The 27,922-nt window shown below is 36.2% G+C and overlaps 1 protein-coding gene across 1 annotated transcript; it reads right to left on the reverse strand.

Moving 5' to 3' along the window:
* On the reverse strand, positions 1–27,462 carry FEZ2 (fasciculation and elongation protein zeta 2). Its single transcript, XM_018085256.2, is given in 11 exon segments — positions 1–2,213; positions 7,394–7,459; positions 9,714–9,789; positions 14,437–14,517; positions 17,234–17,502; positions 20,557–20,701; positions 22,158–22,274; positions 25,339–25,447; positions 26,961–27,029; positions 27,031–27,179; positions 27,181–27,462. Coding segments are annotated over 11 exon segments (1,380 nt in total). The 3' UTR covers positions 1–2,196.
* Positions 27,463–27,922: the final 460 nt, after the last annotated feature.

The raw sequence follows: 27,922 nt of genomic DNA on the forward strand, positions 1-27,922 counted from the left end.
TAGATTTGCATGGCTCTTTTTATTCAAATGTTCTGAGATCTATATTTTATGTACATATATAGGTATACATATAATACTTGCCATCTTTGGCAGTTGTTTAATGCATACAAGGTAAACAGGTACTTTTCAAAATGAAATTTTGCTTAGTTTGATGAGGGGCATGAAATACCAAAGCAGCTGCTTAGCTCACTAAAGCTGTTTCTGGTCTTTAGTGTGAGTTTTCTTTCCAGTTTCATTACTTCCAGTATTTCATGACTTTAAGTCATCCAAGATTTGCTACAAGTAACACAAACTTTGTCAAAAGTTTTTTTGTTATTGTCTTTTTCTTTTTTTTTTTTTTAAATTCTTCCCTTGGTTGTTGTGGGGGTTTTTTTGTTTGGTTTTGTTTGTTTGTTTATTTGGGTTTTTTTGTTCCATCTTTTCACTTCAAGCCTCAACAGGAGATTGAAGCACCTCTGAATAGATCTCATATAGAGACATGGTGGGTTTCACATGTGCACCATTTTAAAAATAAAGCAGGGTCACCCCCTTTGCCAGTTTCCAGGCATCAACATCAAGTCAACATCAAGAATTTCTATACAAAAAGCATGCCATAATGAGTTCATAACACAACAGCTACAGAAATAAATGGCAGCTTTCTTTTTTAGAGAAACTACAAATGAAATAAAATAAAGCAATGAAAAAACTTTACATATGACACACTTATGCAGAGCATCTATTTATTCCTGAGCAGGCTGGCAAGTATGTGTCAAACTGAGGGGAGAGAGAAAAAGAATTTTAAACTGAAAAATTTATGGTCTTAAAAAGGCACAAAAGACAAAAATTCTGAGGCCCTTAGGAAAAAAAAAAAGCATTATGAGAACTATTCTTAAACTGAATATATTTTACTGATCAAAATAGTATTTGGTGATGATGATAAAAATGAGCATTGAAGTGATGCAAGGTATTCAAGAGCATATTTCTCTTTAACTAACAAAAACCCCGAAGATTTCAAATGGAAAAAACTATTTGAAGAAAACACAAGTTTATCTCTTTAGAACCTTATATTCCAGTGCCTTTAGACATTCAGTATATAAATCTGGGTATAGAATCAATAGGAATTCAACCTAGAAAATAGTTCCTTTTTCTTTTTTTTTTTTTTTATTAGTACTCTTTAAACTTCAATCTAATCTTTAACACTGGCAAAATTACTTGTGGCAAGTGTTTAAGGTTGAGATTATGGGGTATGTTTCTTGTACAGGATTTGTAAAATACATTCTCATCTGTTTGAATGCAGACACATCATCACAGAGCAGACAGTGCATACAATTTATAAGAGAGATTTGTAGTAAAATTTAGAAACACAACAACAAATGTCTCAATATAATACTAACTTGGAAGCCAGGTGCAAGTTATTCAAACTGTACATGTACTTTTAAAAAGATATTGTCTTTTAAAATGTTTATATACTGAAGCATTTTCATTAAGATCAAACACTTATTAAAACCTCTAAAACTATAGCAGCAATATGGGAGCATATCTAAGCCACGTGAACATTAATAATTAAAATAAAACGAAATATGAAACATTACATTTCTCAGATGTCTGTGTTAAAGAATTGGTAACACAATTACTTATGTCAGACCAACGCATCTGGATTTGTTCATCTATGAACAATACCGTTGTATAGTTCAACATTATCATTTTCAAAGAAGTGTTGATTGCTGACTTTCACCAACACCACCCTCGAATGCGTCCTGGAGAAGTCTCTTGAATCCTTAATTCCAAGTCTGGCTACGATCCTTTTTTCATCTTTGCTACAGGAACTAAGGATGCTTTTAAATATGGATTCCTTGAAATAAGCCTTGTTTTATTTACACTATTCAAAGTTTACTTTTCCTTCCAACAACAAAATGTGCAGGAGGATTTACTACATGCTATACAATGTAAAAATAGACTTTAAAAAGTCTGAACAATGCAAGTAAAACTGTACAATGTTTGTTCCCTGCTCCAGTTCATTGCACTATTAAGTTAAAATGAATGAGTTGTCATGCCCAGACGACTTACTGCAGGATCAGAAAATCCACGTACACACAGAGGAGGTAAATGCATACTTCTTTTAGGTATAGTGCCAAATGAAAAAATACTATGAGTTATATCCACAGAAAGCTTCTCATCACAGAAAGGAGCATGGCTAATTCTGAAAGGCAGCCCTCTTCATGTAGGACACAGAACTGCAAAAGAACCACAAATACATCTTGATAAACATCAGTGAAGTTGGTCTGTATAAAAATGTAATGTAGTCTGTATAAAAATGTAATGTATATACTAAAATATTTAAATGTTGAATTCTACCCTATTAGTAACACAGTAAAATCTAGGAATCTTTTGAAACTGGCAATTAAGTTATCAGCCTCTCTCAAAAGGTAATTAAGTGACACAACCCACTACCTTTAACTAACTATCCAGAAATGAGTTAACTAAAGGTCATGTCTTAAACAGTGCTTTTTGAAGTGTTCTATGAGAAAACAGAGCATTAAATAACAGGTGACACATGCAGTTATATTTTAAAAATATGCACTGACAATGAGATTCTAACTCTACTTTCTAATTCTGGTGCGTGTACAAGAATCACACAGTGGGAAGATAAGACATGTCCTTCATGTGTTTCTCATTCCTGTTTCAACATAAGACACAAACCTCAGAGCAATCCAGCTTTCAAACCAATGCTAGCACAACACAAAAGCAAATAAAGAAGTCAGGTGTAACAATTAAACAAAAACTTCAAAGTCAAGAAAATAAATGTTCTCATCATCTGAAATACTTGCATAATTTAAAAATGGAATAAGGTATAAATTCTGGTTTTATTAAAACAAAAAATATTTAAGTTTTTACTTGAAAGGACAGATATGAAAGAGCAAAGTGAAAGATGGAAAATGACTGCTTTCATGACATCTACATTTAGAAAAAACAAAACTAGGTATTTCAGGCATTTTACTAAGTAGTAATGTATAGCATATTATTTGTAGCACTGTATTTTTATGTCACGATTACTGTTTAAGGACAAGACTGTTAAGGAAAAGAACATAGAGCTTATCAATAAATACATCTTATAACAGTTTACTGGAATGACACATCTGATTACAAAGGCATTCATTTCAACTATGAATACGTACTCATATATTGTTATATAATAGTTATGTTTCAAGGATGTCATAAATATTTACGCTTATTTGTGTTCCTGAATAAGGAAAATATTAATCTTGAAAAGGTACAGAGAATGATTAATTAATTCATTCAGTCCAGAAGTGTGCCTTTTAAGATAAAGAATTTCAGTGTTGGTTTGGTACTTCGTTCCCTGTCAGCAAATTCATTCCCACACTCTTTTTCAAATCCCAGTTTCTACTTCATGATCTCTACCGATAAAATATAATAACAATACTGATATATTAAAATACATTCAGAAAAAATTAAGCACAATTGCAAATGCTAATCAATTTCATGTTACCATCTATTTTAATTCTAAAGCTATACAATATTAAAATGTTACATGAATCATATGCTGATGGGAGAAGAACTAAAATTTACTTGCAAAGGAAACCACTAAGTCCTTTTCATTAGTGTTAAGGATAGAAATGTTCACTGAAAAGTAAAAACAAACAGAACCCAACAAAAAGAAAAAATTCCCTTGAAAATAATTTGGGCTTCAGTAAGAGCACCATGAACAAGAGAAGGTAAGTTACTGCATTGGACCCAACTCTGCACAGAATATGTACTTAGTCTGGCTTCTGGACACTTACCTGTGAGGAAATATTCCCTGTGGAAAAGAGCCAGGGGAGAGCTAACTGACCCCTGGAAAGAGGGACTTGAGCATGAGGAAAAAAATCGTATTTTTAACATTTTAGGGGACACAAGGGGGCAGTAGAAATTGGGAAAAGAGGATGCTTTTAAAAAAGCAAACATCAGAAAAAATTTCAAACCTAATAATCCTATTGAGAAGTATATATGTTTTTTTCCCTAACATGAAATGCACTAAGTTGCACTGTTCTTTGTAATTTCTTTATTATACTGGATTTGCACATCCCATGTTCTGAGGATTTCTATTTGCAGCATTTCAGAAGCATTAGCTGGTTATGAAAAAAAAAAAGTACAAGAATAATCCATGGAAGATCAATAGGCGATCTGACTGCAGAATTCTCCTTCAATTCCATGCTCCAGCTCTTGCCCAAAATGTCTTGTCAAAACAAATCTATTCAATCATTATTAAATGAAGATAGTGACTATTAGACAGAAGGGAACTGTGCGTGTCTTCCTACATGATCCAAATTTCAGAATTATTTTGGCATTTAGTTCAAGTTATTCAAGATAGTGAATGCTACAAAACACTCTGAATTTCAAAGAAAACATAAACTCATTTCACTGACTTTTGGGTTTTTTCTTATCAAAACACCAGTAATGTGGTAACATTTCCTGTTACATCACCACTTACTGCTCAACCTTATGGATCCATTTACCTTTCCAGGCTCACAGCATTCTTTTTTTATTTTTCCCATTGCATTGTGCCAACAATACTCTGGCGATTGTTAAAATAATCTTTTTCCTGATATTTTTTCTTCAGCTCTTGCTTCGAAACCATTTAAGTAACTTTTCAACGGTGGCCAGCAATATCTGGGAAAGTTTACTAATAATTCTGTGGACAGCCACAACACCCACGTAAGACTGCATATTCTAATTTCTTACATACCATAGAATAACAAGACAGTGCTGCTTTAAAAAAATCATTAAGGGTTTACTTTTAAGATTTTTTTTCTTTGCTGTGTAGAATAAAATATATATATATATTTATAAATATATATAAAATAGAAACCTTGTCTGCACTTACCTGTGCAGACAAATGCCAAAATAACCAGGTTTTCCATAAAGCTACACATATCCTACTGTCACATGTAACACCCTGTCTGGTTTTTTTTGTTGTAAGATTAGACAAAATGATCCTCAAAGGAACAAGCAGTTAAAAGATTTTAACAGAACAAAGTATGTTTGGTGATATAATTCACACATTTCAAAATTTCATTTCTTGATTAATGCTTAAGAAAAAGCAATAAAATCCATTCAGTGTAAGACGACAGCTGGATCACAGAGGAGAAAATTGTAAAATGAATACAATTACCACCATACCATATGGATTATTACCACTGGATACAGAACTTCTTTTGGAAAACAAATTCAAACCCCTAAATCTTCATAAAGATTTTTATCTTGCCAAGATATTTTACAGTACAGCAGAATCTTCAAAAAGTAAGTCACTACTTTTATTTTGGAATGTAAGGAGTAGGTTGGAATTTCAGGTACAAAAGCTGAGCTAAAAGTTAATCTTAGTGATTGTAGAGAATTCACCTAATCTCCCTTTAACAAGCTTTAAAAGTAATTTCCAGACAATAGACAGGTGGTTGGGAGTATTTTGTGCCATGAAAGCCTCACTGAGGTTTCAGGCCAGAAGTTTTAGTGGCAGAAAATGAGAAACAGGTTACAACTTCAGAAACAACTGGAAGACTTTGTTTCACAGGATAAATCTGCATTACAATGAAACACTGTTAGCTGAGTTATAAATATTTAACATAATGTCAACAGCTCAGTTAAGGCCATACGGAAGGGAAGAGTAAAATTCTGTGCTCCCTAGCTTGTACAACTGCCTGCCACTTGTGCACACAGACCCACACAGGATGAAGAAAGGCTTGGTCCTGTTCACTAAGGAAATGGCAGCTGAGGGGAAATTGCCTTTTAGTGATTAGTCTTCATTTGTGTTTTACAATTTAGAGATAACAGCACTTGCATATGTAGGATGTTTTTGTGATTGTCACATCTAGCTAGTAGAACATCCTGGTGATTTGTAAGTCACAAGCATGCAGAGGCAGGAGGAAACTTCAGTTCAAGCTTCCTAGATCATCCTATCATACGTTCAGGTAATCCATGTCTATAAGCCTTCTTTGCAGGAGATTGTTCCATTTCCCTAGGCAGCCAGTTTCTTCTCAGTATCCTAGTGATCTGAAGGTTTTTCTAGATAGCTACATCTAAAAATAAGAGCAGACACTGTAAAAACCACTATTAAATCCAATCACTTTCTACCAGATGTATTATGAAGAGCAAAAATTTTTAATTATTGACAACGATTGGGTCAAAGATTGTGCCTCAGAAAATTAAAGACTAGTGCCATCGCCATTAAAAAAACTTTCATCCTACATGGTTCTCAGCTCATAAGCAAATACATTTGTCTAATTTAAGATGAATTTTTAGAAAGGGTAACCAAACAATGGAAAAATCAAAGGAATTAACTGAAAGGATCTCTGCATTCTTACTGTATGTGGTACTTGTGCAACCCTACACAAAACTTAGAAATTGACCTCTTCCAACAGGAAGTCTGTCGGAGCTTCTGGACTACTGAACAGCTCTTCTCAGATTTTCTTAAATAACAATGCACTATATAACTTAAACCTGATAGTACTGTCAAATATGTGTAAGATGAGAATGTCTGTGTAAGAAACACAAAAACCTTTAAAAATCACCTGGAGTTAAGTCAAATGATTGTATATTTGAAAAAATAGCGAGACTTGGAAAGCATGATATCGAAAGAAGAGAAAAACTTTTGCAGCACATGAAAAGCAGAATGTAATATACATTTGAGTGGCAGCTGTTTGTTCAGATCTTGGGAGTTTGATGCATATGCTAAACTTAAAACACTAAAAAAAATTGGTATCATTTATATGCCAAGAATTGAAGTAAGACCATAAGCATCAGTAAGATCTAGGCAAAAACGAAGTCAGAATAAAAACATTTAAAAATAATTTAACAACCTGGAAGCTACCTGGAACAGCTCCTTAAAGCTAAAGCAAGCAGTGACTTTCAATGCCTGAAATTCTCTTAATATCATCAATGTATAATACCGGAAAATAAATGACTCATACAAAAACTTTTAAAATAAAATGTGAAGAAGCTATAACAAGTAAAATAGATAAATAATTTTTACTATCGATCAGAAGGCAACACTTAAAATGAAGTTATAAGCAGTCATATAGCAAATGCAGTTTGAGTTCTAATTCTGAAAAACCTGTACAACATAAGTTGTACCTATTTAACTTCATGAGCCAGATTTCTTTGCTCCTGCTGCTGTTGTTCAGCTGTTTGAATATACACTGCATACTTACTACATTATACTATCACAAACAAAATAAACATGTTTTATTTATGAACTGTATAATCAGAAATCTTGAACAAAATAGAATATAAATGAAAATTACGTTGATAGAAGGGCAACATAATTCATGAATGCTGTAGGATCATTCTTTTCAAATACACCTTAAGTGTACTTTAAGTTAATTCAGAATAAAATAAAATCCCTGCCAAGAAACACACTCACCCTTTAAAATATAGTCTGTTAACAAGCTTGGCACTTTCTCGCTATCTTCTTTCATGGCATGTAGAACTAAAGCAAGAAAAAAAGTAAAGCAGATATTTAGCCATAAATTAAACACAACACTCAAAATAAATACCATGGAGCTGTTTCAACTACTCATAGGGACATTACTACCGGATTAGTCAGAAAACTCTTAATTGAAATATGAGAAGATACAATGAATGAGACACATCACATCTCCACCTTTCACTTGTGTAATTCTCACTGAACTCCACAGTACACGGATGCAAGAGTCCCATTTCATGTGGTTAATTATTACATAAAATGTCATCAGATACAACAACAACAACAAGGACCTCTTCCCTACAAAAAAATCTCACCAAAAGAAAGCCACCACACCCAAAACTAATATGCGCTAACAACTATTGATGGGCTGGAAATCTCAGGCCACAAAAGTATGCGCCATTACTTAATATCTTTCATCTTCACCTCAAATCATGGAACAATGAAGCTTTTCTGGAGAAATACTTATGTGACTTATTCTATGAAAATATTAGCGGTGGGTTTTTTCCTCCTGAAATGGTGAATGTTAGCTGCTGTAGCTTAGAAAAATTTTAAATACATGACTGAATTTGGCAATAACTTAGAATAATGCCAAAATGTCATTTTTGTGATGTATATGAAGACAATCATGTCCATCTTGCCTATTTTTGAAGAAAGGAAAGCATGTGGAATAGCTCAACTTGACACATATAAGCTTGTCTGTTACTCCATAATGACAAACAGTTGCAACCCTTTTATAAAGCACTCTGGACATGACTGAAAGAATCAAAAATACAGAATTATATCGAATAGCAGTAATCTTCAAATTCCTCGCACAAGACTCTAAACTCTAATTATAACAAGTGCTTAATAAAGTGCTTAATATCAATTTTTATGTTACAGACAGACATTAGTGTTCATAACTACGGAATAATATACAGCTTTGAAAGAAAAACCAACTGAACAGCCCCAAACACCTTCTTTACTGTTGGCCCTGACAACAGCAGAGAGCGAGTCAGAGACCTGCAATGGAGTCACAGGATGAAGTTCCAGCCACAACCAGCCAACAGAAGTCAATACTATGAATACTCTTTACAATGCATTTGTACAAGACATTCTGTTAATAAATTGTCAAACAACACAAAATGTTTTCAGGAGGCTTTAGTCTCTCTCTGCTTAATATTTTCAAGAGAAATTTAAATATAGCAAGAGGATAAAATTTCACTGCAGGAATAGACACAAAATGAGAAATCCATTTGTCACAAAATAAGTATGAATTAACAGTTAAGGGTGTCTACTGTAGAAAAATAAGGGAAATTTAATTCCTGCTTAAATATTCATTTACTCCAGAATTTATACATTATTTATTTTCTCTTTCTAGGAAATAACCAATGAGCCTTTTACCATCTCAGCCACCTGTGGAATCACAGAACTGTGCTGCTGAAAATCACCTTAAGACATAGTTAGATCCAAAGCCCTGCACTGAGATCTCATAAAATACACTGACGCACTCTACCACCTATTTTTAAACTGTTCCTATAAACCTCAAAAGAAGGAGATGCCATTGACTCCTAGAGATGCTCTAAATCACCTTAGTAGGTAATTTTTAAAAATACAACTTTGTTTTTTCTTGCAAATTAGAGTTAAAAAACCCCCAAACAACTAGAGAAATTAGAACTTATAAATAATTTTGAGGATCTGGCTAAAAAGATGTGAAGAACAGGGAATTAAAAGCATTGTCAAAACTCTTGTTTGGTTTGGAATTCCTAATTATAAAAATTTACTAACAAAAAACCCAAACAAACCACTAAAACTATGGAGAGAAGGCAGCTATTTTAAAGGCAATCAAGCACAACCATTATGCAACTACTCACAAGTGTCTTGACATCCACTTCACTTTTTCAAAGTCATTACAATAACCTCAATAAAGCACAGTAAGTTTAAACAAACAGGAGTATATTGGGCACTACAAGACAGTATTGCCAAATTACACGACATGCAGTATTTTCCATAAGGCCCAGCTGTCAAAGTAATGTGAGAACTTTTACTTTCTGATACATGCAAGTTTCTAGCCTTCAAGGTTTCAATGAACAAATAGAAAACCAACATACCATGAAGGCTCAGTTAAAGCTGGCCGAAAAGTATGGTTAAAAATCATGCAACTTTACATACATGGCATAGGGTAAGGGGGAAGAGAAAAGTATATGGAGTAATGGTTTGGAGCAAACACAATTGGAAATACAAAGAGGAAAGGATCAGTGGGGGAACTTCATATGCTCACTTTTGGTTAATGTTTGAAGATCTTCAACAGATGGGGGTCCATTTTTCTTCTCATAAGGAATGACGGTTGTTAAGTACTGTCAAATGAAACACAGAGTTAACTGAAGGTCCTTTCATGCAACTTTGTTGCTTGCATTTTATTTTGCAAAAATTGTAGCAACTGAAATTGTTAGCCACAAATAATTAAGATTCTACCTTTCCTATCCTAAAGCCTTTATCACAGAAGCCAATTTCTATTTTTTTTCCAAATTATGTGGCCATTTGAGAAGCCATGCAGCTAAACACTAAAAAAAAGTATTTAAAAAATTGGAGCTGTTTACAGTATAAAGTTTCTCTGCTATGCTTCTTCCTCAGAGCCTATGCACACCAATAGCAAAATCCTTCCTCTTCTCCCTCCAGAAGTCCTTCATATACTTAAAGTACTTCTTACAATCAAAAAAAAAGCTCAAAGAACAACCTTTCCTCAAACAACACTATAAATGCAGATGAACAACTTTCAAACTTGCTCTTAAAAAAGAGTATAAATATCAAGCAGGTATCATGAGTTGTGCCTAAAATCAGAAAGTAATTCTTTCCAGAAAATACATAAAAAACCTTTCCAGGTAAATATGGATGTAACCTTCAAGTAACTTGGGAAACTAAGAACAGTCACCTTTTTAAAGGATTCCAGAGCACAACTGATGCAGGCTGTTGAGATACCTTAAGTAAGGCATTCAGGTTTGCAGAAGAGTGCTAAGAAGTATTTTGGGAAAAAACCTAAACAAATCTTCAAACTCGAACTTCGTTTGAACAGCCTCAAAACAGCCACAAGACTTTCTCAGTGACCGGTTAACTCGTATCAAGAACATGAAACATTCCAAAGATTTTGACAGATCAAAGCCCAGTCCCAGCTCTGAAGGTGACCTAGTCCCCTATGCAAAGAAAATTAGGATGCCCCCAATTTCAGTTAGGTGAAAATGAAAATGGACAACTTTCACCTTCTGCTGCTTTACGGTTCCAACCAAAAAGAACAAGGCGAGCCTAATGAAACACAAGGCCCCACCATTTGGAATTTGATTTAAATTATCCATTTTAATAGCTGAGTGTGCTAACAGATTGCTTCAAACCAATTCAATTTTTTTCTATTTACTGAAATCTTTAATTCTTGTCTGCTTAAAAAAAAAAAGCAAAAATTTCTCACCTCTTTCAAGATTTTCATGCCTGCAGTGCAAACAAGATTAATTTTCAAATTTCTGAAGCAACTCTATTGCTTTTATTAAATGCATTTTAGATGCTATCTTAATTTGCAGCCTATATGGACGCATATTCTTCTTAAAGAGGTCAGCATTTAAAAAGTACTGAAATCACTGGAATTTTCTCCAGTGGATAAACTTCCCTCAATTCAGTTTGTAAGAATTTAACAGGAACTTTATTATGGGTTAAGAGCTATAAGGTAGTAGGCAAAGTAACCCTCAATCCCTCATCCAACTTGAGATCTGTGTAGTTCTCCATGCAACAAGCAGAAAACATGTCATACAAGGTAAAAAGTCTCCTCTCCGAGTAACAGCACTTCAGTGAGAGTCAAGTGTAACTCAGACTCTGGTGAAGAGGTTCACTTTGCAGAAGAGATTTGAGTGTTGCCAAACGCTGCTACAACCATTGCCATGTTTTCAGCAGGATCGTGCACCTCACGCTCAAAAACATCATCTGTCTAAAGCCAAACAGACTCAGTTCAGTGTCACTTAAGGGAACCAGTTGTACGGGATGTACTGACACCTCACCAAGACCTTCTGCAAACACAGGGTGCTTTTCTCCCTCCCTTTTCTTTTGGCATTTTCTCACATCCACTCAGCACAGCAGAGGAAAGCATGTAATGCTTCTTAGGAAACAGTCAATTTTCAATCTCTTATAGGAGATGTAACCAACCAAGTATCAGCAGAGGAGTGTCCACTTAATGAAATGACCAGAATCGACAGCTAGATAAAAGGCTGTTGAATCTGCAAATGTCAAAGATGAAAGTGGATCTACTAACTCAGAAATCAGACCTCTGTCTTCTCCAGCCTTCAGAACTAAGTGGCATTGTACCTTTTACCTAGACAACAAACTACCACGACATGTTTCACTGGATCAAACATCGATTTATCCCTGTTTTTCTTCTCCTGTAAACTCCTCCTATTATTTTCCCTCTCTAACAGTAAAAATTAAAAAAAAAAAACAGAAAAAGCAATTTCTTTTCTAGTTTCCAGAAAAAATTCTTTTTCTCATCAATACTTTGCGGCTGTAACAATCAGTTTCTATAATAACACTATAAAAACTCATTCCATAAATTGCTGTGTGAAGGATAACATATGAAAAGGATGAAAAAGGGACTAAAGTGTAGCTGACTGACATGACCACTGATTAAATCTGTGACCTCTAAATTTTTGAAGCAGATTTGATGATAAGCAGCAACTCCCATCACAATTTATAACCAGAAAAAGTGTCTGATATGCCTGAAAATCAAAATTAAGATGACTATCTTGAATTTTCTTCTGGAAGTATGATCACAGAAAGAGTTACAAACATTTCAATGGCTTTTATGCAGAGGGGTGTTGGTTTTTTTTTTTCCCAACTGCATTATCACATAGGAACAAGAAGTGCTCATTGGAAGTTTATCTTTCAATGTTGTCAAGAACTCCAATTAATTTTCACTTATGCCTCAAACATACACACAGAAAAAAGGGCTAAAATTTAAAAAAGGAAGTACCCACTATCAGAGGGTAGTAGAAGGTGGGAAGTACCACTTAATTTAAAGATTGAAAAGAGTTCTAAAATAAGTGTTCAAACTTGCCATAAACTTTATGTTGTGACATTATGTGTAGGAACTTCTGCCTTCCCAGGTACACAAAAAATTGTCTGTCCTTGTGTTTTTTTTAATCGCAATTCCAGATTGTTAGCTAACTCTTGCCTGCTAGCAGAAAACACATGAATGTGAGTTTATAATGACAATACACCCTGAAAAAACCACTCAAATTAATACTGTGAGAGTAGCACTAAGAAACTGAGTATCTGATACTTGTTTTACTCTGCAACTTGATACAATAAGAAGATGACACCAATATTTCAGAAGCAAGGCCAGGGGTTTGGTAATGTGACAAAAAAGCCCAATCAAACAAAAACCTTCCAAACAGAAAACAAATGCCATAGAAAAATGGATTTCTAGGAACTAAATCAGAACAGATTTAATTATCTTTCCCACCTTTCTCCAGTGTAGTTCATATTATTTCCATGATGCCTTAGGATATAGGAAGGAAAAAAACAACATAACCCCACTAACAAGGATATCGTATCAGATAAAATCAGGGGAAAAGTATGATCAACATGAAGAATAACATTAGTAAATTAATTCAAAAAATGACTGGAAGAGTTATCCACTCAATGTTATTGTTAACATATGATTATGCTACTTATGTCTAGAAGGAAGCAGTGAAAGTCTTTTAACAAAAAGTGTGATGGGATGGCATAGGTAAATATGTTCATGTCATGAAAATACATGATATTTAAAATGCCTAAAGATACAGGTAAATAGCTGTATATATATATATATAGCAAAGAAAAAAACAACAGAGCTATATCTTTATTAGTATTGAGATAATATACTCAGTTAGGTAAGCTCTGCACATGTGTTCAAGATCTCGAAAGCTGGGGACAAATATCTGGATCAATGTATTCATAAACTCTCATACATATCCCTTGCCCGAGTAAGTGCGTAAGTCCATGATTTCTAACCTCATGCTTCGGGAATGACTTGAGTGTTGTTGTTTTACCTCCCGAAGTCCTCTGCAGGATACAACACTCATCTCCCAGACAAAAGCCTAATCAGCCCTGACTTCTAAACTACCAGACAATTTATTGCCTCAAATTATTTCTCACTGGGAAAAAAAAATTAACTCTAATGCACTCCTTTGGCACAACTGCATTAACTATAATGGGTGGCTATGTGTTAAATAATGTGAAATACCAATATTTTGTAATGTGTGCCAAAAGACTAAATAATATCATAAGCATTAACAGTTCACTAAAATACAGAATGCATTTAATAAAATACATACTACATTTCTGAAATAAACAGGCAAGTATTATTTTGAAATAAGGCATAAAATCTTGCCTCTGAGGGACATAAAACATCTTGCCTATGGCTCAGGTATTTTATATCGGTAATCCGCATTGCACACATTTCACTGCTTTTAAAAGCATGCAGTTTCCAAAGGCAAAAGACATACAATACAGCCTATGCATTTTCCAGGTTCTACTCTGTTTTTAGATATATCAGCTCTGAACATCTGAAGAAAAAAGAAAACAAAACCTTTTTTGCACTTGGGGGTAGTGTGCAAGTTGTTAATGCTGAAGGCTGAAACGCTACATCTAACCTGATACATATTCTTTGACTAGATATTATATTTTTACAGACATGCAACGTATCTGAAGCATGCATCATGGCAAAACAGACTTAGTCTGGGGTAAGAAATACAGGTTATTAGCTCAGTGCATCAGGGTATCAAGTCCTGACTCTCTCGAGCTGTTGAGGAGAGAAAGAGACTGAAGGCTGATCAGAGTCCTGAGGCAGGGAAGGAGCAGAGATTCCAACATTTTATCCTATTTTTAACTGTCTCAGCATTTATCTTCAACTACTGTCAATTTTCAAGATCTCAGCTCCTGAAAGTGCAGGCAAAGAATGAGAAAAAAGAGAGAAGATAGCCCAGCACCTGTTTCTCTCCACTCGAGTTTCCAAACGTGTGGCGGAAGCCATTCTGTATGACATTTGAGATCCCTTCCATGCTGAAGCGCTACAAGTAGTGAAAACACAGCAGAGAGAAAAAAAAGGGACAGAGAAAAGTTCAGAGGACTATTAATCAGCAAGACTGTGAAAGACAAATGACAAAGACAAGCTCTGAGATGTATTTCAGCACATTTCTATTTCTTCATTCATCTACTTAATTTTTATCATTAAAAAGCAAACCTTATAATGGCAGTTAAGCAGTATTTCTACATCAAAATTTATTCAAATAAAACCTTCTCACTGATAATCGACACTTGCCTTTTAAGGCTGTTTCATTTTAGAATGTAAAAAATAGCATTTTTGAAAGTTTAGTTCATAATAAAATCTCCTCTAACATTTGTGTTTGAATGATATACATTTAAAGACACTGTTGATACCAATTTTTCAGATTTTTCGGATTTTAGGCACCTACTAGAAACACTGTTCAGTCTCCACCTCTTCAAAATGTTTTACGCTTTCATGCTTCCTTTTCCACAACTGAAGCAACAATTACAATTCCCCCTTTTCTGTAATATGATAAAACATCCAAAACTAGTTAATAATACACCCATATTGATTTCAAGCTCCATTACATAGAATTGTGGAATCCAAGTAAAGAAAAAATAATATATAATCCAACCACAGTTTTTTTTCCTTGAACTTTGTAATCATTTTTGTTTGCTGGAGAAGACAAGTGAAATAAAATAAAATAAAAAAATCAAAATAATTTTGATGTTTAGCATGCAATATAAAAATCAGTAACTGACAAGAATATAAGAAGAAACTGTCAAGCTGCTGAAACAGGGCAGTAAAAAGACCACACCTCAGCATGTTTATCTGAATGTATATATACATGGGAGGGGGAATAAAATGTGCTGTAATACAGTATTCATTTGCTTTCTAAAGCACAACAAGGTCAGTAAAGACATAAATGTTACCAAAGCCATCTTAACCCTTTTAAGATATCATACTTAAGGGAACTGGTATCTTCAAGCCTGGACTATTTTTAATTGCTCTCCAGTTTGCCTTTATGAGAGAGGTAAAAGTCTTAGGACTCTAAGAAAGTGATTTACCCAAAGACTGTATCAAGGATAAAAAATTAAAATATCTATTTTCTTTCAAATTCAATTACAGTATCTACAGGAGAATTCATTTTCTTAGAGTATGAAAATTTAACTCTACTTCCAATCTTTGTATTTAAATGAGACTTCACTATAGTTAATAAAATTACTAATTTATACATTATTTCTAAAAGAAACCCACTCTTCACAAAGCTACTTGAACATACTCTCTGTATGCATATTCTCAGCACTTTCTTAAGAAAAAAAAGAAAAAAAAAGGAGTGTTGAAGCAAGGAAGCTTGCACCTCCTTCTGGGAGAGGGCTCTCAAATCTGTATCTAGTGAGAGTTAAAGCTATTTTCAAAGGAATCACACATGTGCAGCATACAGTCTTACTTATGAGCTAGTCTGTTCACTCCCTCTTAGAAAGCAACCTGACACATCAGCATCTTCAAGCGACCAAATACGAAAATATCTTATACTGGGACAACATACACTTATATTTGTAAGCATCATTCACGTTTCTAAACTTGAAACTAACCAGAATAGCTTATGAATCACTTGACTCAAGTTTCAAAACCAAACAGTTATTTTTCTTTCTAGGTAAAATACCCCTTTTTGGTTTTCCATGACTGAGAACCAAGAAGGAACACTGTGCTCTTGTAAAGTGATGACAATTTTGTATGCTTTTTCAGACATATACTTTCTCAGAGTTTCATTAACATTTAGCTACACACATAGATTTTTCATTATAGAGAAGAGATCAAAACCCCATTTAGGTTATATCACAGGTATCTTATTCTTGTAAGTTTAGGAATAGATTCTGAAGTGTTTATATTTCATTATAAATGTTCATTCCTTATATTTGAAAAGCAAACCCCAAACCTTTTAATGTCCAACTGAAGCATTCCTTCTGGGACTTAGCCAAGATCTACAAAAACACATTTTTTGCATTCTGTAAGAGGCACTAAAAAATTCAAACATTAATATCGCAAATAATTTAAAATTATACTAGTCAGATAAGAAAGAAAAAATTGCATTGACAAGCTAATAACCTAATTTCTTTCATTCTTTGACTCCTCTTATTGAACTCCACTTGAAAGACATTTTTGTTCCATTTTTCCTTTTGCTGCTGTTCTGTTAACAGTAAAACAAATTCTCCCCACCCTGTACCTCTGCACTACACTTTGGCCTTATCCCTGTCTCTTGTTGGATGTAATAACTCTGCCCCAGGTTAAGAGATCTGGGTAAGACTTTCACTTTTTTCCTACCTAAAAAACAATACAATCAATAAACATCTGTACAACTACACCAACAATATTTCCTGCAAGACTAAAACATATTAAAATTCATACAGTGAAACGAAACAGATAAATGAGTTTGCCTACCGACAAAAGAACACAGAGCAGTACATCTGCAGAGAGTACTTTCTGCAAGAAAGGTATGCTGGCTCCAGGCTAATTTGCAAACAGTTAAAGAAATCCTTTTTGAGTATGGGAAGAGGAAAATATTATACAACTTTGTGAAAAAAAATTCTCAATAGGAAGTGCCTAAGCCTTGTTTGCGAATGAAAGCGTAGAAGCAAGTGTACCAGGTATCTTGATATAATCTAGAACTACTACTTCCCATGCAGAAAAAACAAAACACATTTTAAAAGTATAAAGAGCTATAAAAATTTTCTTACTGTTCCAGGCATATGACCTCTTTCTTGTTTGCCATTCTGAGGACTACCATTTTTCAGCTTCTTTTTCTTCTTTGCAGTTTCTTTGTGTTCTCGCTGTTTGTTTTGCACTTCAATGAGGACAGAAATGAAGCTGTTTTTCACTTCCTTCTCAAACTCCAACTCATCTCGTAGAGCCAGCTGCTGTACCAGTTCCTCAGAATAATCCTTAATAGCAGTTTCAATTTCTTCTAGCAGTTCATTTAATTCAGCAACAGACAATCTTTTTATTCCTAAAAATATTTCATATAAAAAGTAATCTGTCAAGATTTTAAGCATGAGAAAACTTATGGGGATTAAAAGAAAAAAGTACTCTGAAATTTCTCAAAACAAAAAATTCAATTCTTTAACTATATTTAACTCTTAACTATATTTAAGCTCTAAAATAAAATTCCAAAAAGAATTCCTAAAAGAGGCAGCAAGATTAACAACAAGAAGACAGTTAAACCTTTTTCTTACTTCTGAGAAATCTGAGATAATCTGCAAATATGAAGAGTGTGTTGGTAGTTAAGGAAGCTGAAATAAGTGCTAAACTTCTGACACCACTGTAAACTATTACTTTCCGCCTGCACTCACTGTTCAAAGTAAAAGGCCTTCATATTTTCTGACGGCAATCAAAACTTTGGCATTTCTGGAATCCCTGGGCTTTTCACCCATAGCAATACAGAAACTATATTCTATGAGCAAGAAAATCTTCTTGGTGATACTGCTAAGGTATACTGCTAAGGTATGCATGCATATTAATAAAAGCTTGTGCCAAAGTTTTATGACATTTTTTGAGGTATTTAGCAGAAAAACTAGCAAAATTCTCCAAATTTTCCACGTAGTCAAAAGCATGGCCTTGCATTGCCTGAAACAAAAACCTAGATCAATAGTACTAATAGTTTTGAGATAGCATGAGACTGAATTGGTCAAAGCTAAATCAGAAGCTTGTAAAATGTCAGTTTGTAAGGAAAAAACAAACATCCAGGTTTGCATTTCAAAGGTACTACTGGGTCATGTGTTACAGAGAGTGAAATTATGATCAAGAAAATGTTCTGAGGCTTGCTTGGGTTAGAAATGAGGACATTCTTAGAGGACTGCTTTTTGTTCCAGTTTAAGTCTGACACACCCAGGAAGCTAGTAAGTCCCAGCAGTTGCTATGTCAAAGACCATAATTTTAAATGGCACTTGAGAAACAGCTAGTCCTGATTACACTGACGGGTACAATCTGTTTAAGGACACGGAATAGATGTTTGCAATTATTTAGTTTCATAAAATTAGTCTAGTAAATATCATGTCTAAAAAAATTCTTGTGAGGGAAAACACTGACAAGACAAGTGTTGAAAAATATAAATAAGGCCACAAACTACAAAAAAGTGTTGCTCTTAGAAGCATCAAAGGTAATACATGACATGTAGATTTTCTCTCTTAAATTACAGTAGGGAAAATTGATTGTAGAAAGCTCCTTGTCACTTATTCAACTAAAGAAAAAGCGATGAAACCTGTTAAGACAATTCTCTGTCAAGGAGACCTTTTCAGAGTAGCTTAGGCCTTAAACTCTGTTCAAACCCTGTTACAGTACTGAGAGAGAGCACCTGTGAATCCCAACACTTAAAAACCAGCTTCACAGCCTAAGAAACAATTGTTCCAAAAACATAGGTGCAGGCTACCCAATTGCAGTTCTGACTTGTTTATGACAGATCAATTGTCATTATCAAAGTCTACAAAGGGCTACATAGGAAATACTCAGCTAATGCAGGTGAGTGAAGACAGAGGAATTCAAATACAGAAGACTACATGTACTGAAACTTAGATATGTAGGCTAAAGAACTCACTTGTGTAACCACAGCTTGACTGTTGGACTGCCTTAATACGTGTCATTTCCTATCCAAGAAAAAACTAAATACAAGCTTTGATTTCCTGCTCTGAATCCTAAACATGAACACCTCTGATCTATCCTATAAAAGCCAGACAGTTGCCAGCAAAAACCTGCAAAAATTTCAGAGATGCAGACCAACACTGAAGCACCTTCACACACCGAAAAAAGGTAACAAGAGCTTTTAAAAAAATAGTGACCTGAAAGACAAGAAAGCAGATTCTGAGAAACTGGTGAAGCAAAGTTAAATTAACTGCCAAAGTAACTCAAGGCACAGTTCAGTTGAGACTGACCTTTAAACCATAAAGATGCAACAGAAAAGATGGACTCAAGACAAAGCAAAATAAATATGATATGAAATACCAAGCAAGCTTGATTAGCTCCAAACCTAAAGACATATGGAACTGTCAGAAAAGCAGGAAGCCCTGCTGAACACAATACATTTTGCTTTCACATTCCTTAAATTTATGTGTTGAGACAGTTGAGAGTCCAGCCATGAAAATGGTATCTCCTCCATAAATCTGAAACATAGCAGAAACTGTAAGTGATGCCTCAAGAGGTCAGCCAGTTTTCTGAATCTTCTACAGTTTATATTGATGACCCAGACTACAGGAAAGAAATCATCAAACTTCATAAGAGGGACCAAAGTATAACGACTGTCTAATGAATATTCTTCGTATCCCTATCACCTTCTAGAATTGATTGTGACAAATGCGTACATTAAACAAATTTTTCCATCATGAAAGTGGTTAGTCACAGGTTTCTTTTTCATATAATTCAACCTATTACAATTAAACTATACGTGCAATTTCTTTGCTTTTGTGTAGGGAAGCACAGATGATTTAATTTGAGTAGAAGACACAAAGGATTTTTTTAACTTTTAAACTTTTTGAAGAGGAATGGGAGGACTGAAAAATATGCATGGTCCTTATGGGGAAAAAAAGGAATGGTCATCTTATTTTTGTGTTACTGTCAATGAAGATATGTTGCAGTGACTGAAACAGTACCAAAGAAACACCATTTTCCTTATTTACTGTACAGCTTCCAAGAGCTTTAGCTAATCTTAAACAGCATATGGGCATCAAGAAAGTGTCTCACTTTACAGAAATTGCAAAAGTTTAATAAACAATTACCAATTTATCACTCTACCCATGAAGAAATCCCATTCCACTGTATCAGCCTTCAGAGTATTTGCTTTAAATTGAAATTCTATAAAGTTTTATTCTTATTCTTAGTTATGAAAGCTGACAAAGATAAGTCCTCTATTTATGTTCTTAATCTAGACTAGTCTTTCAGTGCATTTTGAAAATATTTTTGAATACAGATATATTGTAAGAAGGACTTCCTTTGAATTAAACACATGGCCAACTTACCCTTTCAACTATTTTCAGTAAGCATAAGGGCAAAATATTTAATAAATATCACTTACTCTCTTCATAACTGTTGTTTGTACTGGATCTCTTAAGTGTCTGAATTTCCTGGGAAAGTATAGAGAGCCGATCTGATTGGGTTGGTGTTTCATCATCATCTGGATCAGGCGATTCCTGCATCATTTCCTCTATTTCTTCAATCACCTTTGAAAAATGAAAACCCTTATGAAAACCCTCCTGCCTGAAGAGAAACAGCCTGCCATTTGATGAAACTAACACCAAGACCAGATGGAAGAGAGTCAAAAATATCATCCTGACATCCTCTCCATCCTCGCTCCCTGAGAATACCCGTATCTTGTCACGGTAAATTGGTAATCACATAGCAAGCAGTGTGTTGAAACTACATGGTTATTTCTGTATGAAGGTACACATGATTCTGCTTAAGAGAACTGAACGAAAGAGCAAGCTGCAGTATCTTTCTTGAGTATTCAGTGGAAGGAAAACACACCGAAAACTAATTACGTCCCTCTACTTCACTATACTTCTCTACCTAAAAAACCCCAAGAAAATTAACCAAAAACCAAACCAAACCAAACCCCAGCAAAAACAAAGAAACAGACAACAAAACAAACCCCCCATCCACCCACCCAAAAAATCTCACACCAAACAAAAAAACTCAACCCAACACAAACGACAAAATACCCCCACCCCAAACAACCTCAGAAACAAACCCAAAAAAACCCCCTGAACAGCCTGAAAATCTACTGTGCCTATGAGAAGTTTTACAAACTGATCCACCATAACCTGAAGCTGATTTGCATCCCTGCACATAAGACTTGAGCCAGACAGAAAGTATGAGAACAGAAATTCTGTGAGTGGAGAGCTTACTTTGCATTATACAAGTGACCATAGTTCTACAGGACAAATTATTAACTAGACATCTGAATAAGTAACACATCAACTTTTACACGTTTAAAGGCTGTAATCATTGCTGAGATCCACCTCACAGTAAAAAAGAGCTGAGGCAGTTCAAGCAATCCTGTCTCTCATATTATTAATAACCCTCTTCATCAGAGTTCACAGGTAACCATTTAAATAATAAGAAAATATATTATTGTGTTTGCTTCCTAAAGCAGGATCTTAATAGACCATCATTAACCTTACTCAGAAGAGCAATTTCCATGGGTTTGGAGCCAAAGTCTTTAGGCACTAAGTAATCTGAAATCTTACTAGCAGAAACATTGATCTGCTCTCAAGTTAGGCAAAAACTTCAAAGAATTGTTGCTAACAATAAAGCCACGTGAAGCTATGAATTGCCATACAGTCAGGCTGGAAAACTACAAACTCCACCACGCCACTAAGATTTTGAAAATATTTTTGCTTTTTAACTCTTACACCTGATTTAGTAGCCTTTCTGACTGATTCATGGTAAGAAATGCATAAAGATTTCAAAGACCCTGGACTATCAACCTCACCTGAAGTATTGGAATACTTTTCAAATCTGAATGACATAGTAGTATCTCACACACTATTACAATCCTAAATAAAGAACAACCAAGAAGCTTAGCTACAATAAGGAGCAAGAAGAAGAAGAAGAACAAAAAAAACAGACTAAAAGAACATATTACACCAACAACACTAACTTTGCTGGACACTTTACCTGCTCTGCTGTGAAAAGTGGTTCTTCATTGATACAAGAAACAATGATAGAATGCATATCCAACTGTTCTCTCAGCTCTTCATCATCTGACAGGTCAAGGTTCAAGTTATCATTTACCTAAAAAGCATGAAAAGGTGTATTTATATAAATATATATACACACATCCAAATGTGAGTGTACAAAATACATGTATATATTTAAAACCCAAAACTAATACTGAATTTTAAGAATGAAACAGATTCTGTGCCTGCAATAATGGAATCAATAATTCTTGCTGTCAAATAACCTGGAAAATGAAATCAAAACTGCAACTGCAGAAAGTTAAAATAGCCATCAGTCTTTAAACTCTTTAAATAATCTCTGCATATAAAGACCATATACACACTGACACGTAGATATCTACATGGAAGGCTGTCAATCCAAAGTAGATATTTAAATCTTAAGTGAAGATAGACGCTTGTCAGTGGATGGTGAAAAAACCTGCCTATAATATCTAACATCACACAAACCTGTTACTTTATAGTAACTGTGCTTTTATAGTTCTACGTTATCACTTAATAAAAGACATGGAAAAAAGCTGAGAAGAGCTGATATTGAAAACTGGTATCAGAACATTGGTATCACCCCAGATTATTTAAAAAATACATTGGTGAATACCTCAGGGTCTTTTCAAAAAGAAAGAGAAGTAACACTGTTCTCATACATATACCATTAAATTATACTCATCCTTCCAAACCAAAGATATACATATAGTAAAAGAAAAGATTTAAATCCCCTCCTTAATTAGTCATGTATATTTTACTCTCACACAGTGATATATTCTAGTTTATTTACAAAGTTGTTAGTTTTTCCTGCACATTGTCTATTACTAGATTCCAGCCAAACCAACCTAAAAAAGCCCCACAGAGCTGCAAACCCTAACCTTTGACATTTTTAACTCAATTGCTTCTACTGGTCTTTGGGCTAATTTACAAGCATTATGACTGGCTGTACAAAGTCCTTGGCCTCAGTGTATCAGTTTTCAATTTTTGTTGTAGTTCTCCAATTTTCCCAATTTTTCTTCAGAAACCCTAATAGTTTTCAGATTCATTTTGAAGCTGCAACCAATATCCCCAGATAGCTCATCTATAGGGGAAAACATACAATTTACATTTCTTCAGTCCTCAGAATGAAGTCAAATGTCCACTTTTTTCCCAGAATCTGAATTACAATTACCGTGCAGTGACAAGGCTCCACTAAGAATATCTCTTCACCTACCACACAGATACACTCCAATTTGACATTTTTTTAACATCTGCCATCCTCAAATATTTTTCCATGTATACAAGATTACAGCAACAAAAATGGGACCGTAAGCAAGGGTAAGTTTATCAAGAAGGAGATCAGCTTCCCCTTCCAACATGTCCAGAAATATTTGAGATTATCAGGATATAAACCACCACAGCATCAGCTGTAGCCTGTGCTAAAAGGAACACCTGGCTTTCCCCACAGCCACACTCCGTGCCTCCTCCTGTCCTCACAGTACCAGGGAATGACCCATTTAAAAGCAATGTAGCAAAAATAAAACAAACAAGTAATTGTTGTTGTACAACTACGTACAACACTTCCACCCAACCGCTTCGCTTCTTTCACTGTCTGAGACGTATAAAAGTGTGCGCAGATCTGTGATGTGAAGCAACTGAAATCAGATGAATCAGCCTTATTCATCTCACATTTTTTCCTACTAGAACAGAGGAGAAATGCTTTAAGCACAACTTCCTCAGCATATTATTAGTTTCAAACGCATCACGGAAGTGTTGCTTAGCTGTTAGTATTCCTGGTAAGAAAGTTAAAACAAGCTGCTAGCTGGTCCATATGTGCTGTCACATATCCAGAAATACTGCTGAACACAAAGAAGCAGAAAAAAAGTATGTCAAACGCTCCCAAACGGACAGGCTTTACACATCAGAAGGCATGCCAGGTGGAGTGAAAGCTGAAAAACCTTGAGATATGTTTAATCCATAAACTGTTCTTCCCTCTCCTGGCAGCACATCTAAGATTCTTTCTAATCCAGCAACAGCACTTTACACTTTTTTATGTACTTTCTTCATAGCTGCCTGCAAATAACTTACAAAAACTATATGAAACTTTTTTTAAAAACATTATACTTAGTTCCTTATCGAGAAATGCATTAGTCTTCCAGTCCATTTTTCAGTGACACCAGGTCACAGCAGGGGGAGCTTGTATTTTTACTTAAAAGGTAAGGATGTAATTACTCTAAAACCACTTAGAAAATCTGAACAAGCACTCTAATAAAAATTAGAATAAACACAAGTCAAATTCAAGGGATAAACATCAGTCTCAAATCAATAAAGTGAATTCCAAATTGGCACCTTCCCCTGCTGAACCCCAAAAATATCCTCTTCAGCAGAACAGTCTTCACTCCTGTCACATTAAAAGCATCTGTGGATTATCTAATGATGGCTGAAGTCCAAGCATTACCCTATTCTCAAGTTACACAGACAGATATTTTTACAACGTAACTCAACTTCACTATGTTTAAAAGATAAGCCACTCTTTTCCTCAGAAGACCTGTGAGATGGGAATTCCTCCTGGCTTTTCTTCCTGAAACGTTTTAATCCACTTACAAGAAGATCGGAGGACAACCCTTTCTATAAACCTCTCTGAAGCTCTTAATTCCCTGTTCTCTCCCCAGACCATTAAATAAGGAAAACAAAACAAACTCTGGCAATTCAGTGTCTCCTGGGCCACCTTTCCTGTTAAAGAAGCCATCTGACTGCAGACTGAGATGAACTTAAAAAAAGTCCATACTGGATTTACTAAATCAGGGTATCCCTGCCTTTTTTCCTCCCTTACCCACATCAGTGTCCAACATGAATCAGACAGTAGAAAGATTTTATGTGAAGCACTTTCTCATTTTACATTTCTTTCTATAATGCTCTGGCTCTAATGAACATTCATCTAAAACTAACCCTGCATTATTTCAACCCAAGGAGATGCAAACATACATCAATGATTGTTAGATTTTTTATTTTTAAAAACCTCTCATGTATAATGGCAAGCATTAAAAATATTTTCAGTCATTTAATAACGACACTTTTTTTATACAAATACAAACAATTTTATTTCGCTGCTGAGTAAAAAAGATCCAAAGAGGGTACCTCTGCTGATCAGAACTTACCCCTTTTTCTGAAAGATTCAGTGTTGGCAAGTGCAAAGCTCTGGTGTGGGAAGATTTCCAGTCAACTGGCATCACGTTACCATAATTATCAGTCAAAGCATTCCAAATCCTGGAGAGAAGAATAAAGGAACAAAAACACAGACTTTAAAATAAGCAGCAATCGATCAGCAATAAACATATTCTTAATGACCATATACCTGTATCAGTAATTATATCTTCCTCCCTAAATATTCATCTGCAAGTTACTCACAATATTTTTAATTTTGAAGCTAAGAGAAAATGTTTTTTGATAAACATAATTTATTTCCCTTTTTAAACAATGTACGCACAGAAGTGAAATAGAAGAATAAATGAAGACACAGCTTCCATGATAATTATATAACCATATTCAAAATCTTTCGGGTGTGGATGAGCCCTTCCTTTAACAAAATTTGGACTGAGCTATAAATTCCATTCCTAATGCTGTTCCTGTTTTCCTTCTGCACATTAGCATAAGGAATTAGACTGAGTAGCAAATTCTGAACCAGTTTTTTTTTTCTTTCCCTTTATGACAGAACAACAAACATACACAAATTATACTAAAACTTTGAAAGAATTTAGTTTTATCCAGAAGTACTCTTTCTGAGTTTAGCCCACCACTCTGTCAATCGTAGCTGTTTCTACAGTGGCAGTACTAGAGCCTTGCACACGCAGACCCACTCTGGTACACCAGTTCAGACTTTCAACAGAGCAGCTCTGCGAGCAGGCTGCTTCCTCTTCACCCAGCAAGCCCTGGCTTTCTGCTGTGGGTGGATGTTTGGAGTGGTTGCCTAGCTAAGGCTCAGAGGAGGTCAGAGGAATGGTCGAGCCAGACACAGAAGAGCAGACAGAGCCCCAGCACTGCCCAACGTGACTCACGGCTCTCTGAACTTACCTCACTGTTTATACCATAGATATCTAGTCTCTTGCTGACAGGTTTTTTTTTTTTTTCATCTCTTAGAGGACGACATACAATTTTGTTACCTTAAAGTAAAACTGCAGTATTTTTAATGAAGATAAGCTGACTGAATTTACTATAAAATAGTAAAAGTATAAATAATAAAATAGTAGAAGTATAAATATTTGTAAAATAATGTTTAAAAACTGGGAAATCAGCATGAATCAGAAAAGCTTTATTGCTCAGGGGAAAACCCCCCACAATTATCACGGTTGCAGCTGAGATTTTGTTCTTCATTTGCTTTCTGCACTATCAGAGACAGTGGGCACTTTCCGAGACGCTAAACAAACACTACCCCCGGTCACTCTGAACTTCAGGACAGGTACTTCTCGTTAGCCCGGCGGGGTCAGAGGCTCAGGGATGCTCACACGCTTCCCTGGCCGTCACGGGAATAAAGCCAGAGGGCTCCACGTCAAAACCGCGCTGCGGAGGCCGAACGTGCCCTCCTGCCCGGGCCCGGCCGCTCGCAGCTGCAGCCCCGGGGGCGGGGAAAGGCTCCATTCCTGCAGCCCACAAGCCCTGCCGGGGCTCGCCAAGGCCCAGGGGCAGCGCTTTCTAGGACAGGGCTGTCAGGCCGCGCTGTCCACTCAGGCCGGGCCGGCCCTCCGCTCCCCACCGCCCCTCCGCACCCCCGGCCCGCACTCACTCGTCGTCCTGCAATGCGCTCTGCTCCGTGAGAGGCCGCAGCGGAACGCGGCTCTCGCCGCCGCCGCCCACCAGCCCGGGCCTGCGGCGGCTCGAAGCAGAGGACAGCTTCGCCCCGAGATCCCCGCCGCCCAGCCGCCTTGTCGCGGGCGCTCTCGGGCCGCTCCCCGCGGAGGGCTGGAAATCCCGAAAAGTCCTGCCAGTCCCCCGGGTCCCGCTCGAGGCCGCCGCGCCGCCATCTCCGCCACGCCGCCACCGGCCGGGGACGGGGCGCGCGCTCCCGGCCGTGCGCGCTCCCGGCGCCTCCCGCGGCTCGGGGCGGGCGCGGAGCGGCGGCGCTCGGCGGGCGGGGCCGGGCCCACAGGCCCCGGCTGTGCCGGGGGGAGCCGGGCCAGCCCTCGCCCCGAGGGCAGGGCTGTGCCAGCGGGGCCCGGCCGCACACAGCACCGGCAGATCGGTGCCTGTACTGACGCACATCCCCGCTCCGAGCAGGGGCAGCTCATCGGTGCAAGAGGGAAGCATAGAATAGTTCGGGTTGGAAGAGACATTAAAAAGACCACCTACTACCAACGCCCCTGCCATGGAAGGAGTATTTGCAGTAGTTTCATTGTCACCTGCTGCGTGGCTTTCTCACTATTTTTGCCTTCGTTCAGCCACCCAATAGTTGGGAAACTAAGCTTTGGAGATACTTGGTTCTTACCAGCACTGTCACTCCCGTGCCCATCCTTTGCCAGCTTTATATTGTGCTCTTACAGACAATAGCTTATGATGGGCTTTTTTTATCTAGGTTTTATTTAGTGGTTTTTTGTTTTTTTTTTTTTTGAGCCACTATAAACTTTTGATATCCCAGTGTACATACCAGGAATTTTCTCTGCTTAACTTCCTAAGTTGATTTGAGCCTCTTTGAAGTTTCTTTTTGAACTTCCAAGAAACACAGCAAGGAGCAAATGCTTTCCTTGTTAG

Source organism: Manacus vitellinus, unplaced genomic scaffold (genome assembly GCF_001715985.3).
Source record: "Manacus vitellinus isolate BGI_N305 unplaced genomic scaffold, ASM171598v3 scaffold_8_pilon, whole genome shotgun sequence".
NCBI lineage: Eukaryota > Metazoa > Chordata > Aves > Passeriformes > Pipridae > Manacus > Manacus vitellinus.